The sequence below is a fragment of the Myotis nattereri genome (genome assembly GCF_964212035.1).
Source record: "Myotis nattereri genome assembly, chromosome: 8".
NCBI lineage: Eukaryota > Metazoa > Chordata > Mammalia > Chiroptera > Vespertilionidae > Myotis > Myotis nattereri.
In genome coordinates this window covers 21895478-21912208 of record NC_138083.1, presented here as the reverse complement: position 1 = coordinate 21912208, position 16731 = coordinate 21895478, and the positions used below count along the sequence as shown (strand labels likewise).

Below are 16731 nucleotides of genomic sequence, written 5' to 3'. Positions count from 1 at the left end.
CCCTGTGCCTCCAATATCAGCCCCTCCTGTCACACTATCCTTCACCCCCTCCACCCTCTGGCCGCCTGGACTTGACCTTGCCCAGGAGTCAGGGGCCACTCGACTCTGCTCAGCTCACCGGTTCCTTCTCTTCTTATGCAAGCGTTCTGCGCCCCAGCGATGAAACAAGCCTTCTGCCAGGCTGCTCATGCTGCCTACTCTCAGCAGTCGCCCCCCCCCCCCACACACCCCCTTCCCCGGGATTGGGGGACTCTGGCGGGGCTGAGAGGACTGGACGCTGCCATCTTTGTGACAGAATGATGGTTAATTTGCATATTACCGTTTTCTTAGCTAGGATATGTTTGCATATGTATATATACATAAATAAAAGAACTGACTTCTGAAGAAAATACACATATTTGTTAAAAATCTAAGTAGATTAACATATCTGTAATGTATTTATGTATAAATTATATGTAAATAAATTTTATGACATAACCAGATTTACATATGTGTTGTGTGTATTGTCTATCTATCTATCTATTAAATATAATTTTTATTCAGAAGTTAGTTGCTTGGCTTTAAAATTTTTCCCTTAGAAATTAAATTGGCACATACTAGTAATTTTACCAATTTGCAAGTTTTTAGTTTAGAGGTTTTATTGTTTATGAAAATTATAAAATTAAGTTCAAAATCATAAGGAATTATTTAATAGAGTTGATGGGTTTTGACATACTGAATGAGAGCACTCTGAGCTTTTTTTGTTAAATACTTGCATGTGGCTTATAAGTGATATTTAATGGTCTTCACCTTTGTTAGAGGGTTGCTCGGGCACTATTCACATTGGGGATGAGCTCTCCAGGTAATATTTTTGCTGCTTCTACTAGATGATGGCTCTGTTTCCACAACTTGTGGCACAGTATTCCAAGTGCAAAGTAAAAGTTCATGCTGATCATCTGAATTTCTTTTTTTATTACTTTGTAAATTCAAGTACATTAACATTAAAGTAAGCAGAAATGATGGTATCACTAACTGACCTCAAGAATACCTGCTGAGATCATCATGTGGAACATTATTAGGGGGAAAACATGAAACACCTCTTCCAAAATGATTAACTTAGAGTAATCTTGGTATATGTACAAAATGGACACCAATGTTTTAAAAATAATAAATTCTTTTTCTCAGGGGAAAAATCAGGAAATAAAATTAAAAAAACAAATCAGTGTCATTTTATTTTTGTTTGCTATGATGTTCAAATGATTAGAGTTTGAAAGACAAGCAACTATTGGCCTACACTTAATTATTAAAAGCATTTTGTTAAGTACCAACTCAGAAAATCTTAACATTTAGGAGAATTTCAACAAATCTTAAGTTTCTGTTCAATTAAGTTCTTTATACATTTATTTTAATTTCTTGATTTTTATTTGTATGTAATAATGTAGCAACTGATTGCTGTTTAAAATAGCATTCTGTTCAATCTTTGTAAGGAGTATTTAATTTTGTAGTGATAAAGATGGTCACATTAATATTTTTTGTTTGTTTTACTTAGGTCTGTTTGAAATGCATTTTAGAAACCATCATTTGTTTCTTCCTGTTTTATTCATTCAGTAAACATTTATAGAATGCTTACTACAAAATAGGCATGATTTTTTATACTTGAAAAACAACTTCTAATATATGTTGAATACTTTGTATGTGCCACTAAGTGCTTTAGTTAAATTTCTATTTTAATCCTCACAATCCTACACTGGACGCTAACCATTTTCGTTGACGGAGCGATAGGAAAAAAAGATGAGTAAATCCTAATCCTTGCCCTTGGGGAGGTCACAAGCTAATGGAGTAGGACCCAGAAGAGCACTTAATTTCAATTTTATGGGAGAAATGCTATATAGAAAAGCTTTTCATGCCATGGGCCTTCATCTAATTGTGCATGAGGGAGTCAGAAAATGTGTCACAAAGGAAATGACATTTGAAGTGGATCTTAAATGAAAAATAGAAGTTTGCACAGAGAATGAAGGCAGAAAGACTGCTTATACCAAGTCATGAATTGATGAAGGGACCTGGTATTTGGTGGTTGTAGTAGGTTAACTCTGCCTGGCAGGAGACTCAGATGTGTGTGTGTGTGTGTGTGTGTGTGTGTGTGTGTGTGTGTGTAGTCTGGGTCTGGAAGGTTTGAGGATCTATCTAGGAAGGTGGGATGCTGAGGCTAGAGAGGTACATTGGGGCCTTACAGAACCTCCATAAGAAGTTTGGAGTTGGAAGATCAATTTAAATTAAAGCATAGATATGTTCCTATGTAATTCAATATTTTAAAAATGTTTTAAAAGTCATGAGTAACAGTAACTACTTTAGAATAGCTAAGCTGAACCAACTGCTTAATATATATGTCATATATCCTTTTGGAGTTCATTCTCTTATTTTAAAAAATTATCAGAAATACATTTTAGTTCATAAAAGCAAATAATGAAGGCTATGTTTATTAGAATCAAAGTTTAGAAATAGAAAGAAAACATATTACCATTTAAAAAATTTTAATACTAAATATGAGGTATTTCCCCAATATTATGCCTTGATTCCTGAGCAATTAATCAGTTTTTAGATTGTATAAGAACTTTCATTCATTAGATTTTCTCTTCAATTATCTACTTTTTCAGCTGTTGCTTGGTTTTACTGTGATTCTGCAAAATATAAGTCAGGTATGGATTACCAGAAGAAGAAAGTATTAATAAAGTATTAATTCAAAATAGCATTACTAAAAAAGGATGAGAGGATTAAACCATATTAGATTGTCTTTCCCTCTCTATTTAGTTAATCCACTGTGCTTTTGTTCCTCATTAACATATTAAATCAGATGTAACTGGCTATGTCTGTCCATCCAGTCAGTGGCAGAATCCTTAGCAATTGACTGTGGGTTGGTCCAAAAATAGTATATGGAATAATTTCAGAAACAAACAATTCTTGAGTTTTGAACTGGGCACTGATCTGAGTAGAGTGATTGAATCTCACTCCTTCCTGCTCTGTCTTGCCAGGGACGTGGATCATGCCTTTGTCCAGTGCCTTCATGCTCTATACTCCCCACCTTATAGCCACTTAGTAGCCATCTTGGCTATCAGGTCCACCTCAAGGTATCACATTGCTTGTGTTTGAATTACCCTTATTTTACTTAATAATGACCCCCAAAGCACTAGACTAGTGGTGCTGGCAATTTGGATATGCCCAAGAGAAGCCATAAAGTGCCTCCTTTAAGTGCAAAGGTGAGCATAGTACAATAAGATATTTTAAGAAAGAGAAAGAGACACATTCACATAACTTTTATCACAGTATATTGCTGTCATTGTTCTATTTAATTACTAGTTATTATTGTTAGTATCTTGCTGTGCCTCGTTGATAAGTTTTATCATAGGTATGTATGCATAGGAAAAACACATATATAGGGTTCTGTGCTATCCCAGGTTTTATGCATCCAAGGTGGTTCTTGGAATGTAACCTCCATGGATATTTCAGTGATATTGGAAATGCTACTATTTTTAGTATTATTTAGTTATCCTTGAGTCTGTTAAGTAATAATAATTTGTTAAAAGCCTCTGTAGTCAGTAATCAGTAATCAGCTTCTTCCTGACAGTAATACTTTTGTCTGAGATTAGTATCAGTGTTTTTCAATGCACCAGAATAAAACTAATCTCTATTATAGAATCCACAGCTGGCCAGATGGAACTGTAATAAAAAAAGTAATTGGTATTTTTTATATTCACAGGATGCACATTATAATTTGTCTCTGGTATACAGCAAACATTTTTGTTCATGAATGATATAACTTGATGTTTATTAAGTTATATTTTCAATGTTTCAGAGGTGGATTTTTGATGCATGTGATTTACATAAACATAATAATATATCTATTTTATTCTTGAACAATATACAATTTCATTGAACATTAATAGAAGGCAACCAAAATTTGAAATAGAATTATTAGGCTTCTGTAATTTAGAAAGGAGAAAAATTATTATGGTTTGATTTGTTACCTCAAGTTATCAAAAATATTCTTTGTTTGATAATCCTAAATTTAAAGATGAAGAGTGCTAATGAAAAAAATCTAGGAAAATGAGAGCATATATTTATTTTTATTTTGTGTATTTCACTATAAGCATATAAAATCTTCAATTAGGCAGTTTCCATTTACTTGGTAAAAGCTAAACTTTAATGTACTCTACTTGTTTTGGTAAATTTAACTTAGTTCAAGTCAAAAGCCTTGTGAGTTAAGAAGTATATGCCTTTATTGATAGCAATATATATATATATATAATTATTTGTGTTGCCTAAAATCATACTGAGAATTTTCATCTCTTTGAATGTCAATTTTAATATTATCAGATTATTAATTGTAATATTTCAAAGGAGTTAGTAAATAACATGGGGAAAGTATAACTAAAGTTTTTAAAATTTTATACTTTTAAGTTGTATGATATATGCTGTCCATTCTGGTCACTAGCTAGATTAAAACAATAGTAACACTATCTTTGACATTAGTGTTATTTGAATACATTGTTTAGCATGAGTATTGGATATCATTCTAATTTGAAATAACTGGGGAGAAATGGAATAATCCCTTGGAAGCTGGTACTATAAGACAATTGGTAAGATAATGGGTAAAAGGGCTCAAGCTTTGGGTTGAATATATGCCTCCCAGCATATGACTTTGGGACAAGTAACTTAATATCACTATAGCCTTAGGTTCCTCATTGGTTATATGGTAAGTAAAATCCCACTTTACTTTCTTGGAGGATGATAGTATACAGGTCAACTCAAAGATTGCTTAATAAATAATAGATGTTCAGAAAATTGTCATCATGGTCTATTTGTATATGTCTTTATTTGGTTGTGATAATGGGCATATTTTTACCATGGTAAGCTTACTAAAGTATGTGTCAGCTTGTCTACTGGCTTGGTGACTCAGAGTATGACTTTCTGATAGAAATGAATCGTACAAGTGCTCATTTTAAATTTTTCATAAGTTGGCCATGCCAAAAGACCAAATTGGTACAGTAGTTAGATCAGAACTGCTTGATGATCGAAGTGTTATGTTATGAATAGAAAGCCAGGTCAGCTCCTCTGTGACCCAGCACGCTTTAGTTGTATACCAAGATGTTAAGGAACTGGAAGAAGAATGTTGCTTTGAAACAATGTGTTCAAATTGGAAAAAAAAAAGGGAAAATGGAAACATGTTGTATTGAATATTCTTTAATTTGACATAAGTAAAATTAACACTATTAGAGAAAGTCTTCATATGCTAGAATAGGTTAAAAAAGAAATACTTGTACTTGGCCTTGAAATCCATATTGAGTTAAAGCATTTTTACATCTCTTTGGGTTTCTGATAAATTTCCCTTATGTATCTTTCCAATAAGTTAATATCTTCTGAACCTATTTATCTTTAAAATTCTGAAGTATACTTTAAATTTGCAAGTAATGTAATTAGAAAACAGTTTCAACTTTCATTCTCTAATCTTTTCAAGCCAAGTTATTGGTTTGCTTTGAAGTTTAAGACCTGTCACTGTTTGTATCTAGTAAACACGAAGAGAAAGCAGTTAAAGAAGCTTACCGTCAGTTGAGATGGCTTTATAATTTTTACATTAAAAATAGACCATTTTGAAATTTATGTATTTAAAGTCAATCAGAAATTCAGACTGAATATTTTTAAGGTTTAAATGTGAACTTTTCGCTGATGTAATTTACATTTAAATCAGAAACAGTCCAATGACCTCAGCTACATGTCAAGATATTGATGCAGATTGTTTATTGGCAGACATCAAGTGAAACTGAGGCTTTGTGTGGTTTTCAGCCTATAGTTATTAATATTAAACTTTTGCTATTTGACTTATTTTAATATACAAATACATATTTTACAAATTTTAAAATTTTTACTAAATTCTTAAATTTTAAAATGCATATACTCTTTTACCCATAAATACTTTGGATTATATATTAGGTGTAGTATATGAACATGAAGAAAAGTATGGAAAAGAATAACAAGGTAAGTTGGATTTATTTAGTAAAAGACTTGAATCACATGTTCAAATTAATAGATGTGATTTTTTATTTTGTGTTTATGTATTTATCTATAATAATAAAAGCATAATATGCAAATCAATAGTGGAATGACCGTCCTGACAACCACACACCAACTGGTGCCAGGGAAGCCAAGGTGGGTGCAATGTGATTGGTCAGAGGGCCCCACCATTGCCCCATGATCACCCTGCAAAGGGAGGCCCAAGCTACCTAGCTGGCAGTGCTGTGGCAGATGGGTGGGGCCTCCCTCTGTGGGGCGATTGATCATGGGGCTCCCAGACTGCAAGAGGGCACAGGCCAGGGCTGAGGGACCCCCATACAAGTGCACAAATTTTGTGCACCAGGCCTTTAGTACTTACACTAATAAAAGAGAAATATGCAAATTGACTGTCACTTCATGATGCCCACCAGGCCATCAGGCGTGAGTATGCAAATTAACCTCATCCCCTCCGTGGAGACTGACAACAGGGAGGAGGCAGCTCCCAGCATGGCCTGCTTGGCCGTCATCGTGGCAACCCGGGAGCAGGCAAGCGTGGCCCGCAGGCAGCTCCCAGCACGGCATGCTTGGCAGTCACTACGATATGGAGCAGGCAGGGCCTGCAGAGAGCAGAGAACCATGGGGAGTGGGCCTAAGCCATCAGTAGGGCATCCTCTGAGGGCTCCTGGATTGGAAAGGGTGCTGGTCAGGCTGAGAGACACACACCCCTGCACGAATTTCGTGCACCAGGCCTAAAGTGTGTGTGTGTGTGTGTGTGTGTGTGTGTGTGTGTGTGTATATATATATATATATATATATATATATATATATATATATATATTTAGTAAGGAAAATGATGTGATATTTAGGTTAGCCACCAGTTGTGATAAGTCTGTATAAACCACATCTGTTCAATCAAGATCCTGTCAGGAACTTTGGCACAACCAAATCAGGATGCTTCAAGGATGGCTTATTTGTTAAGGGAGTAAGTAAAGGGGTTGGATTCAGGTATGGTATTGTATTGGAGAACTTCAAGGGATTGTTCAGGAACCAGAGGTTCCCAATAGCATAATTGTTACGAGTCTAAGCTCACAGAAATCAGTGGAGGGAGAAATATCAGAACCCAAAAGGAGAGCAAGTTATTTTATGAACTAAACTAGATGCCCGGTGCATGGATTCATGCACCAGTGGGGCCCCTTAGCCTGGTCTGCACCCTCTGGCAATCCGGGACCCCTTGGGGGATGTCAGACTTCTGGTTTCAGCCCAATACCCACAGGCCAGGCCAAGGGACCTCACCGGTGCATGAATCTATGCGCTGGGCTGGTTTTAGCTCGATCCCTGCTGGCCAGGCCAAGGAATACCACCGGTGCACGAATCCTTGCACCTGGCCTCTAGTATGCATATAAGACCTTTGGCTAATCTCTTCCCACCGTTCCCCCACCCCTTCCCTCTGAGATTCATCAGTCTGTTTCATGTTTCCATGCCTATGCGTTGAGCGTCTGCCTCCTGGTGGTCAGTGTGCATCATAGCTACTGGTCGGTCACTTAAGCTTTATTTATTTATATATATATATATATATATATATATATATATATATATATATATGACCTTGATTAGAGCAGTGACCTTTATTCAAGGACAGAATCAGCTCAAGGTAAGCTTACAGGGAGTGAATCAGGGAAATAAAATCCTTGAACTAATTCTCAGTATCCAACCTAGTCCTGCCAGGGCTCCCCATTGACTAAACCCAAGCGGAGCCAGGGGGTAAGAGGACCCATTGATGTCATCTATAGAGATCATTTTGGGAAGAGAACAGGGGGAGGTATAGAGAGTAGTCTTGAGTAGTAGACAGAAGCTGTCTCACATAAAATATCCAACATACTTTTGAAACTAAATAATCAAAATAACCCAGAAGGGGGGAAAACTGTTATAGTATGCAAAATATTGACATCTATTTTCTTTATGGGCTTATAGAATTATTGTTTTACTTGACCTAAACCCAGAATTTTAAAGAAATTGAACATGGCCTGTTTCTAACTCTCTTTTGTGCATAAGTCCTGGTTTCTTTCCAAAACTCTGATGAGGGCATCTTAGAGTGAGGGAAGAGGACTGTAGTTCTCTAAGATGAGCATGGCCCTGGCCCCAAAAACTGATTGTTCTGAATGCTTGTATTAGTGGCGGTTTTCAATTCTAGCTTCAGGGCCAGAAGTAGCACTGTAATCAAGGTCCGGCCCAGCATGTGCCAGGCACATGAGCTTCAGCATGTGCCAGGCACCATGAAGTGCATTCATATAGGTTATCACCCTTTTTCCTCTCAGCAAACCTATACCATGACCATTATATTACCAAATTACCAATAAAGAAACAGAGAACTGCCCTAGCAGGGCATGTACCTCAGTTGCAGGCCTGATCCCCAGCCCTGGCATAGGATCAGACACAATAAACGTGACCCTCTAACATCAATGTTTCTCTCTCTCTATCCCTTTCACTCTCTCTAAAAATCAATGGAAAAATATCATCAGGTGAGGATTAAAAAAAAAAAAAGAAAAGAAACAGAGAATCCAAGAGATTTCTCAAGGAAGATGATAGAGTGTGGAATTTGACCTAGTTCTGTTTGGCTGCCTCCTGCACAGTCTCACTTGGCTATAAAATTGTGAAGAAGTAACTGTATTATTATAGCTCTTTTACCTGTCCCAGAAATATGACATTCCTTTTCCCATCTCTCTCATTTCCCTCCTTTCCATTCAGTGATTCCTCTCTGTCTATACCTGTGCATGGTACTGTTGAACCAGCAAACATGGCCTCTGCCTCCATGGATTTCACACTTTAATAAGTGTTCTCAGTGTAGCAGCCATGCACTTCCTTTAACCCCCATCCTTTATCTTTGAGGTTCTTAGCCTCAGTCTCCTCATCTATTTGCTATGACTGAGAATTGCTCTTTTGTCTTATTTGTTTTAAAATACAATCCTATATAATAAAGAGATAATATGCAAATTGACCATCACACCCTCGCACAAGATGGCCACCCCCATGTGGTCACAAGATGGCCTCCACAAGATGGCCTACAGGGGAGGGCAGTTGTGGGTGATCAAGCCAGCAGGGGAGGGCAGTTAGGGGTGACCAGGCTGGCAGGGGAAGACAATTGGAAGTGACCAGGCCTGCAGGGGAGGGCAGTTGGAGGTGACTGGGCCTGCAGGAAGGGAGGGCAGTTGGGGGGAACCAGACCTGCAGGGGAGGGCAGTTAGGGGTGATCAGGCCTATAGGGGAGGGAAGTTAGGGGCAACCAGGCCTGCAGGGGAGGGCAGTTAGGGGTGACCAGGCCTGCAGAGGAGGGCAGTTGGGGGTGACCAGGCCTGCAGTTGGGGGCGATTGGGCCAGCAGGGGAGCAGTTAGGCATTGATCAGGCTGGCAGGGAGTGGTTAGGGGGTGATCAGGCTGGCAGGCAGAAGTGGTTGGGAGCCAGCAGTCCCGCATTGTGAGAGGGGTGTCCGACTGCCAGTTTAGGCCCGATCCCTAAATTGGCAGTCGGACATCTCCTGAGTGGTCCCAGATTGGAGAGGGTGTAGACTGGGCTGAGGGACAGCCTCCCCACCCACCCCCAGTGCACAAATTTTGTGCACTGGGCCTCTAGTCTAAAATAAACCATTTTACAAAGCTCACTTGGTGTTTCATTATTGGAGAGAAATAGAGATTCTATAATATTATAAGAAAGATGAACTAAGAAAATTATACAAAACAGGTTTTTTGTTTTTTTTTTCAAAGGTACTGTCTGGTTTTATTGAAAAAAAATTGGTTTCCCCAGAAGTGTGTAAATGAGGGTGCATGTTCAGGCTTATATTTTCATCAGGCTAAAGTGTATCATATCCCCTCCCATAAGCACAACTTCCATTTTTCAAACGGGGAATTGGTTTGTATTCAAAACCTTTCTTGTCCAAAGTACATTAAAACTGCTGTTCAAGTGTCTTGTATCATTACAACCACAAAGCTAATATACATTTGAACTCATTTTTTTCCCTATGTAGACACGCTTGTTCAATCTTTAAAAAGCTCCAGATTGGGTTACTTAAGTAATCCCGTTTGTAACGGAGCCAGTGTTATCATCACAATTACAGCTGATTCAGAGCACAGTGTGAGGATGGCTGCTTGGTACGCAGAAGCTGTGCTGATTCTCCACATGCTTCACTCATCGCGTTGCATTATGGAGCTTGGAACTTCCAGTGCTTTGGTTCACCCTTTAAAAATTATATCAGGTGACCTCCCTGCATGTGTATTCTGTTACCATTTTTGTATGTGATTCTGCAATTTGAATATTTTCTGGTGGGTTCTTCTCCTGGATCTAATCCTAGACAAGTAATCTGACACCTTCGTAAAAAGAAGGAGTTGGACAAAAATAAGTGTTTTTCCTCCCATGTTGCAGTATTCCTAGAAGCCACCGAGCACCCAGAATCCTAGCCGGTAAAGCCAGATTGACAAAGCAGGGCAGCTCTAGCTCCTCCCTCATACTTCAACCCTGTTTTGTTCTTGTTCTACTTGCTAATACTGCCAAGTAAGTTTCACAATTTCTGATGCCTTTTCACCTATTTATCAACAGTAGGGCTCGGTGTATTCTATTTTTGGCTTCTTAGTGGGTAACAGCTTACACAAACCACACAGACTCTCAAATAATCAACAGTTCCTTTGAATTCTACAGAAAGTACAAAATGTAAAGTATCGATCATGTGTTTATGCCTGGTTTCTACGCGTGAGATGGTTAAGCTTATTCTTCATTTTCTCTGTCAGCTTCAAAGCAGGAAATTATAGGTTTGCCCCAAAGCTCATGCATTCTGTTAATTTTGTTCAGAAGGTGTGAATCTAGTAAAGCACAAACTGCGACCGAGTCCATGGTTATATTTGTGTAGACTCTATTTCCACAGCTGTCAGCTGAGATGGTTGCTCCCTGTACAAAATGGTTCTATAGTTATGCACGTGCTTGGGGTTTTCATTTTAACAGATTTTTTAGCACTTCCTACTTTGAGTTTCAAAGTGTAGAGAAAATAACGTGTGCCATTCTAAAGGGTGATATTTCGGCTTTTTTTTTTTTATCTTTTACGATAGATGGCATGTTAATGACATGGTGTTTTCACTGGAGCTCCAGGGGAATTGTTTGCCTACAATCATTCTGACATCCCATGCCCTCTATTGTAATAAGAAAGCAGCATAAACAAACTCAACTAGCTGGTCAGGAACCTGTTCGGGTGAAAGCAATTATAATTTATTTTATAATGATGAAAAGCAAACAAAACCCTGCACAAATAGTTTTAATCAATGTTTAACGACTAGTTTCCCAGGCTGCTGCTTGTTTGCCAGACAGCATTGGGTGGAGGTAGAAATGGAGTAGGAAAACAAATAATTACTGTAGAGATAACAGAAATCACTGGGTAAGTGGAAAAAAAATAGTTCCAAACACTTATCAGGCCAAGTTACCTGACATTTTTTCACAGACTAGATTACTTTAGACTCATAAAGGGCAGACATTATTCGGTACATGAAGGACAATGCTGGCACAGTGGTTCTCAACCTGTGGGTCGCGACCCCTTCGGTGGTCGAACGACCCTTTCACAGGGGTCGCCTAAGACCATCCTGCATATCAGATATTTACATTATGATTCATAACAGTAGCAACATTACAGTTAGCAACGGAAATAATTTTATGGTTGGGTCACAACATGAGGAACTGTATTTAAAGGGCCAGAAGGTTGAGAACCACTGGGTTAGCAGGTTTGTTTAAGATTACTGAATAGAATTTCATTGTGTCAAGCTCAATCAAATGCAAGAGAAGACATCTGATCCAGTGATCCCTAATACATGGCATGTGTGCTGCCATTTGTATTCTCCCTGGCCCCCTCTGCCTGTGACCGGCATAATTAATTGATCATCGTTCTCTGAGTGTAGGTTTAGCATCAGAATATTTCTCAAATCAGAGGGATAGTCTCTTCGAATTGATGATTTAGAATTTTTTTGAAACCTGTTTGCTACCCCTGATAGATTCTGATTTTCCTGATGAAAGAAGATAAGATGGTTGACTTTGACTTGCCCACATCATCTACCTATTTAGTGACTGAGGAAAACGTAAAACAGAGATTACCTGACTCTTTGTCCAGTACCTTTTTCATTGCCCTATACAGACTAAAAAGGGTTCTGAGATCATAGGAGGAAAAGAGCTGTCATTGTTGTGTGATAAATTATAGCTTTGTCTTGCTTTTCTCATAATGTTATGTCATATATTCCATCTAGGAACTTCCGGGAATAGATTACTTATAGTATAGTAATTTTATTTTTCATGATTTGATCCACAATTTTATTATAATTATATCCTTAAAAAAGATGCATTCACCACAGAGAGGGTCATTTAAGAGATTTTGTTTTAGGAAGAGGGTAATCTAATAGTCTATTTATACTTTGAGACCAACATAAAATAATGACACTATTGGCAACACCAAGATCACTTTTTATTTAGGCTAATAATTCCAAGAACAGGATTTCTACATTGCATTTATTTTTTTTTGATAATTTTAAAATGAATATTAACACTTATGGAAATTTGATAATTTTAATTAAAAATTTCAAAACAATTCATATGGAAAAAACAATTTCTTATAAACTTTAAAAATTAACCTCTTGCTTAGGGTATTGTAAATAAATTCTCTACACTTACCATTTTTAAATCAGATTTAGGTAACCTTTTCTCCCATTTTATGTTCGGTTTTGTCTTTTTTTATAGACAGTGAAACTGTTTATCTCATTTGAATTGTTATTTGGGAGGAGGAAAAAGTGTGATACACAGAGTCACTAACTTGTAAAGGCTCATTTAATTCCTCATTGAGTCAGTCTTTGAGACAAGCAATGTAGCGTGATTTTTCCTCCACTTAACTCTAGTAATGGAAGGGGCATTTTATTTAGGAAAATATGAATGCAGGTAGTGTTATTAGTAAACATGCAAAAAGAAGATCATTTGGAATCTTATTTCAGAAGCAGTGGCATCATGCTCATAAACTTCAAGTTTTCTTTGTTCCTTTTTCCTTTTCCTTTTCTGTGAAACTCTAGGGATAACTTGAGGCATATCCAAAATTTTCTTTAGCAAGGGACTTAGAGATATAAGCATATTTCATACTTTCTTAATCAAATAAACTTTGAGTTTCTTTAATAAGCCTTTAATTTTATGGGAAGAAAAAGGGCCACAGTTAGCTCTTTTTATACATTTTAGTAAACAAGTACCGCTTATATGTCAATAAAGAAATTGAACTCAACCTATGAATTATCTCATTATTAGAGAATATGTATTGAGAGTTCGACAGATGCAGGCCAGCTTAGTTTTAGGGCTTCCTATCTAATTGGAATATACCACAATTTATTGGAGATAACTAAGTAGAAATTAAATGACTATTAATTTTAGACACACAGAGTCATTTTAACTTTTGTAAAAAGAAGAAATAATTAATTCACCAGGCCAATAAGTGTTTAGATCAGTTATGTTATGTATAGCGTGCTTTGTGAAGGTTAAGTAATTTCAGAAATCTTAATAAAGGTTCACTTTTTTATTTGCCTACTTTTATGTCACTTTTATTGAAGACAATTACCTTGATGTTTTTGCTAATAAAGTACACATTAAATATTTTTTTAGAGAACAGAAATTGATAAAATAGACTTAAACTTGATGGATTCTTCAGAAAAATTATTATCCTGATTTCAGTTATTAGAATTGCTTTAAATATATTTAAGCATCTTAAGTTAAGATTCTATTACATGAATGATAATGTACTTGAAATTAAGTAGAATGCCACATTTTTATAAAATATTTCTGTGTTGATGTTAAAATGTGACCAGATAGGCTCATCTAAACATGAGCACACGTCTGACACAAATTGACTTGATGGTTGTCCAGGCTGAGATTTTAGTTCCTACACCTACTCCCACTCATCCACCCACATCTATTGGACAAGTGCCTGAGTAAACAGATGGGCCTTCCGCTATGCTCTCAAAACAGGCAGCCTCCACCTTTATTGAGCAAAACATTGGGTGCAAGTAAGCTATATTGTGTTATTGTACTTCTGGGCATGATCATTTGAGTGAAAAGCTACTATTCATTACTGTTATAGTTTGCTGTTGGAAATACCTTTTTTCTTTATGAATGAAAACGTGAAACTTGGAGGATGACAGATGGAGTTTCAGGGATCTGGAAAACCTATAGATAGGGAAGCAGTTCTCAGTCAAATAGGAAAAGAAAAAAATGAGCAGGAGTGTGAAATGCCATGCAGATTTATAAAAGCCTGTAGCTAAAATTTTAGAAATGTTTGAATTAGCCAAGAGACATAGGTTGATCATGAAATTTCCCCATGTATTCAGGGCTATGGTACCAAAATAGAATTCACATCTTTCCTAGTGTCCCTTCAACAAGTTACTAGCTTAACAGTTACAAAATTTAATTTGGGGTTGGACATTAAGTGCTGGCTGCCATCTCTATAAATACTACTCGCTTTCTCACTGTGTGTGCAGAGGTTTGGAGACCCGAGGTGATAGGGTGGCAGAAGAATTTATGACATCAGAAGTGAGTTTTCTTTATGCTAATAATGGTACTGCTAGTCCGTGTTTGTGACAAAAGCACTGAGAGTAAGGCAAGAGCAACAATTAGATGACCCTGTATTTGATTTGATGTGCTCGTACTGAGTATTGAGAAAATCTTCAAAGGCATTTTCTCATGATATTCTCTTCAGTGCTGCAATAGTTAACAAGCCATCACATATTTAACCTCATGGAAATAAGTATATGTGCATTTGCTCTTAAAAGGATCCATTTTTTTATTTCTGGAATCATTAATACTCTGCTATTTGCTTCTCTTAATTGTGGCAATACATGGTCCTAAGGACAACACACTAAATTCAAGTTAAAGACCCCCTACACCTCTTTCTAGATGCTTTCTTTAATCTTTTGGTAGCTCAGAATTCTCCACAAAGACAGGGATCCTGGTTGCCATATGCTTTCTTTATATAGCTACGGGATTTCTTTTCTTTCTTACTTTCTTTTTCAATGGCATGAGATAATGCCTATGATACATAAAACTTTATGGAATAAAGGTCAGTGCAATGTATAACTTCTGTTTTCTGGCTATTATAATGACTAGATAAACATAGGCATAAAGTTGCTTAATACTTCAACAGAAACCTGCCAAGGAACTTCCTGAAAATTTGACCTCTTGAAAGAATTCTAAATGGAATTGTCTTATATTTTGCTTCTCTAAATATGTGTGCTAGAATAATGGATAACTGGGTAAGATATGTCACAGCATTGCTTTACAAAAATGCTTAAAATTTATTTCTTCCCTTCCAATAAAAAGTTAATGATAAAAGTAACAAATCTATTAATATTTAAGAGTTTTACTACAAAGTGTCTTGAGATAGCTTTATTTGATTGTGTTTAATTTAATTAAAATTATTATTCTTTCTTGTTACATTGTTCTTTGAAATCATTGAAATTGTCTAAGTAACATTGTTCTTTCTCTACTTGATAAAATAGAGAACCCAGAAGATTAATTTAGATAAAGAATGAAAAATAAAAGGATCACATTATGTGCTTCATTTTATTAGAAGGAACTACATTATAAAAATAGTTATTTGAAGAGAAAAAAGAGATAAAAATAGCAAAGCATTTCAATTTTCATACCATTATGAAGCAGTAATAAAGGCAGTCTTTATACAAAAGTATGTGTATTTATAAGAGATATGATCATTATTAACTTTTTATTAAACCATCTGGCCTATTATATTTTTATATATTATTTAATGTCTTTCTTCTGTTTTGTTTTCTTTTAAACAGCAAATGCCAGTCTCCTTGGAGGAGGAGGTGGTAAGTCCTGAACATCACTTAAAATATACTTTTATTTCTATACCAACCACAAATGTTAAATAAGTTCTGTGATACTTTAAAGAAAATTAATTTAGCTATAATCATCAATCTCAAAAACGATAATTTTCTAGAAAATAATTTATAATGGAAATATCTGACTTCAAAATATGTGGAATAGTGTTTTTCTTCTTGTCAAACTTTGTATTTACACCTTTGGCATAAGCTGTAACAGCTATAAGCTATTGGGATGAAGACACATCGCAGAGGACAGAGTCACATTGAATACATTTGGGGAGCTGTGGCTTTGGGGATTTTTTCATCATAATGACTATAAAAATTATGACTCTGTAGCCTGAGAGCTTAATATATCAGCCAGTTATTGATGTGAATACTAAAAAAGAAATTAGTATTGACACTTTGCTTTTTCTTTTAGCCTATTTAAAGGAGAAAGAGATCAATAGGAGATTAGGAAGAGAGAGATTTCTATACTGAAAATTTATCTTTGATACTACGATCTTATGCCTATTTATTATTTTTATTTCTAGAAAATAAAAATATTTCTAGATTTATTTATTTCTTGAAAGATGAAAGCTTTCCTGGCCCAGCCTATATAATATAGTAGGAGAGGGAAAAGTACACAATAGAATAGGGCCCTTTTTAAAAAAATAGATTTTTATTGATTTCAGAAAAGAAGGGAGAGGGAGAGAGAGATAGAAACATCAATGATGAGAAAGAATCATTGATAGGCTGCCTCCTGCACTCCCCCAACTGGGAATCGAGCCCACAACCCAGGTATGTGCCCTTGACTGGAATCGAACCCGGGTCAGTCCT

General features: G+C 36.4%; 1 protein-coding gene across 4 annotated transcripts in view; it reads left to right on the top strand.

The window, feature by feature from the left end:
• Positions 1–16731, top strand: part of MACROD2 (mono-ADP ribosylhydrolase 2) — a 1902899-nt gene that overhangs the window by 402724 nt on the left and 1483444 nt on the right. For 3 of the 4 annotated variants that reach the window (XM_081097752.1, XM_081097754.1, XM_081097755.1), the window contains exon 4: positions 15871–15900. The exons of the other annotated variant lie outside the window; for it this stretch is intronic. In XM_081097752.1, coding sequence (XP_080953878.1) covers positions 15871–15900 — 30 coding nt within the window. The remainder of the gene's footprint in view (positions 1–15870; positions 15901–16731) is intronic. 4 annotated transcript variants of the gene reach the window in all.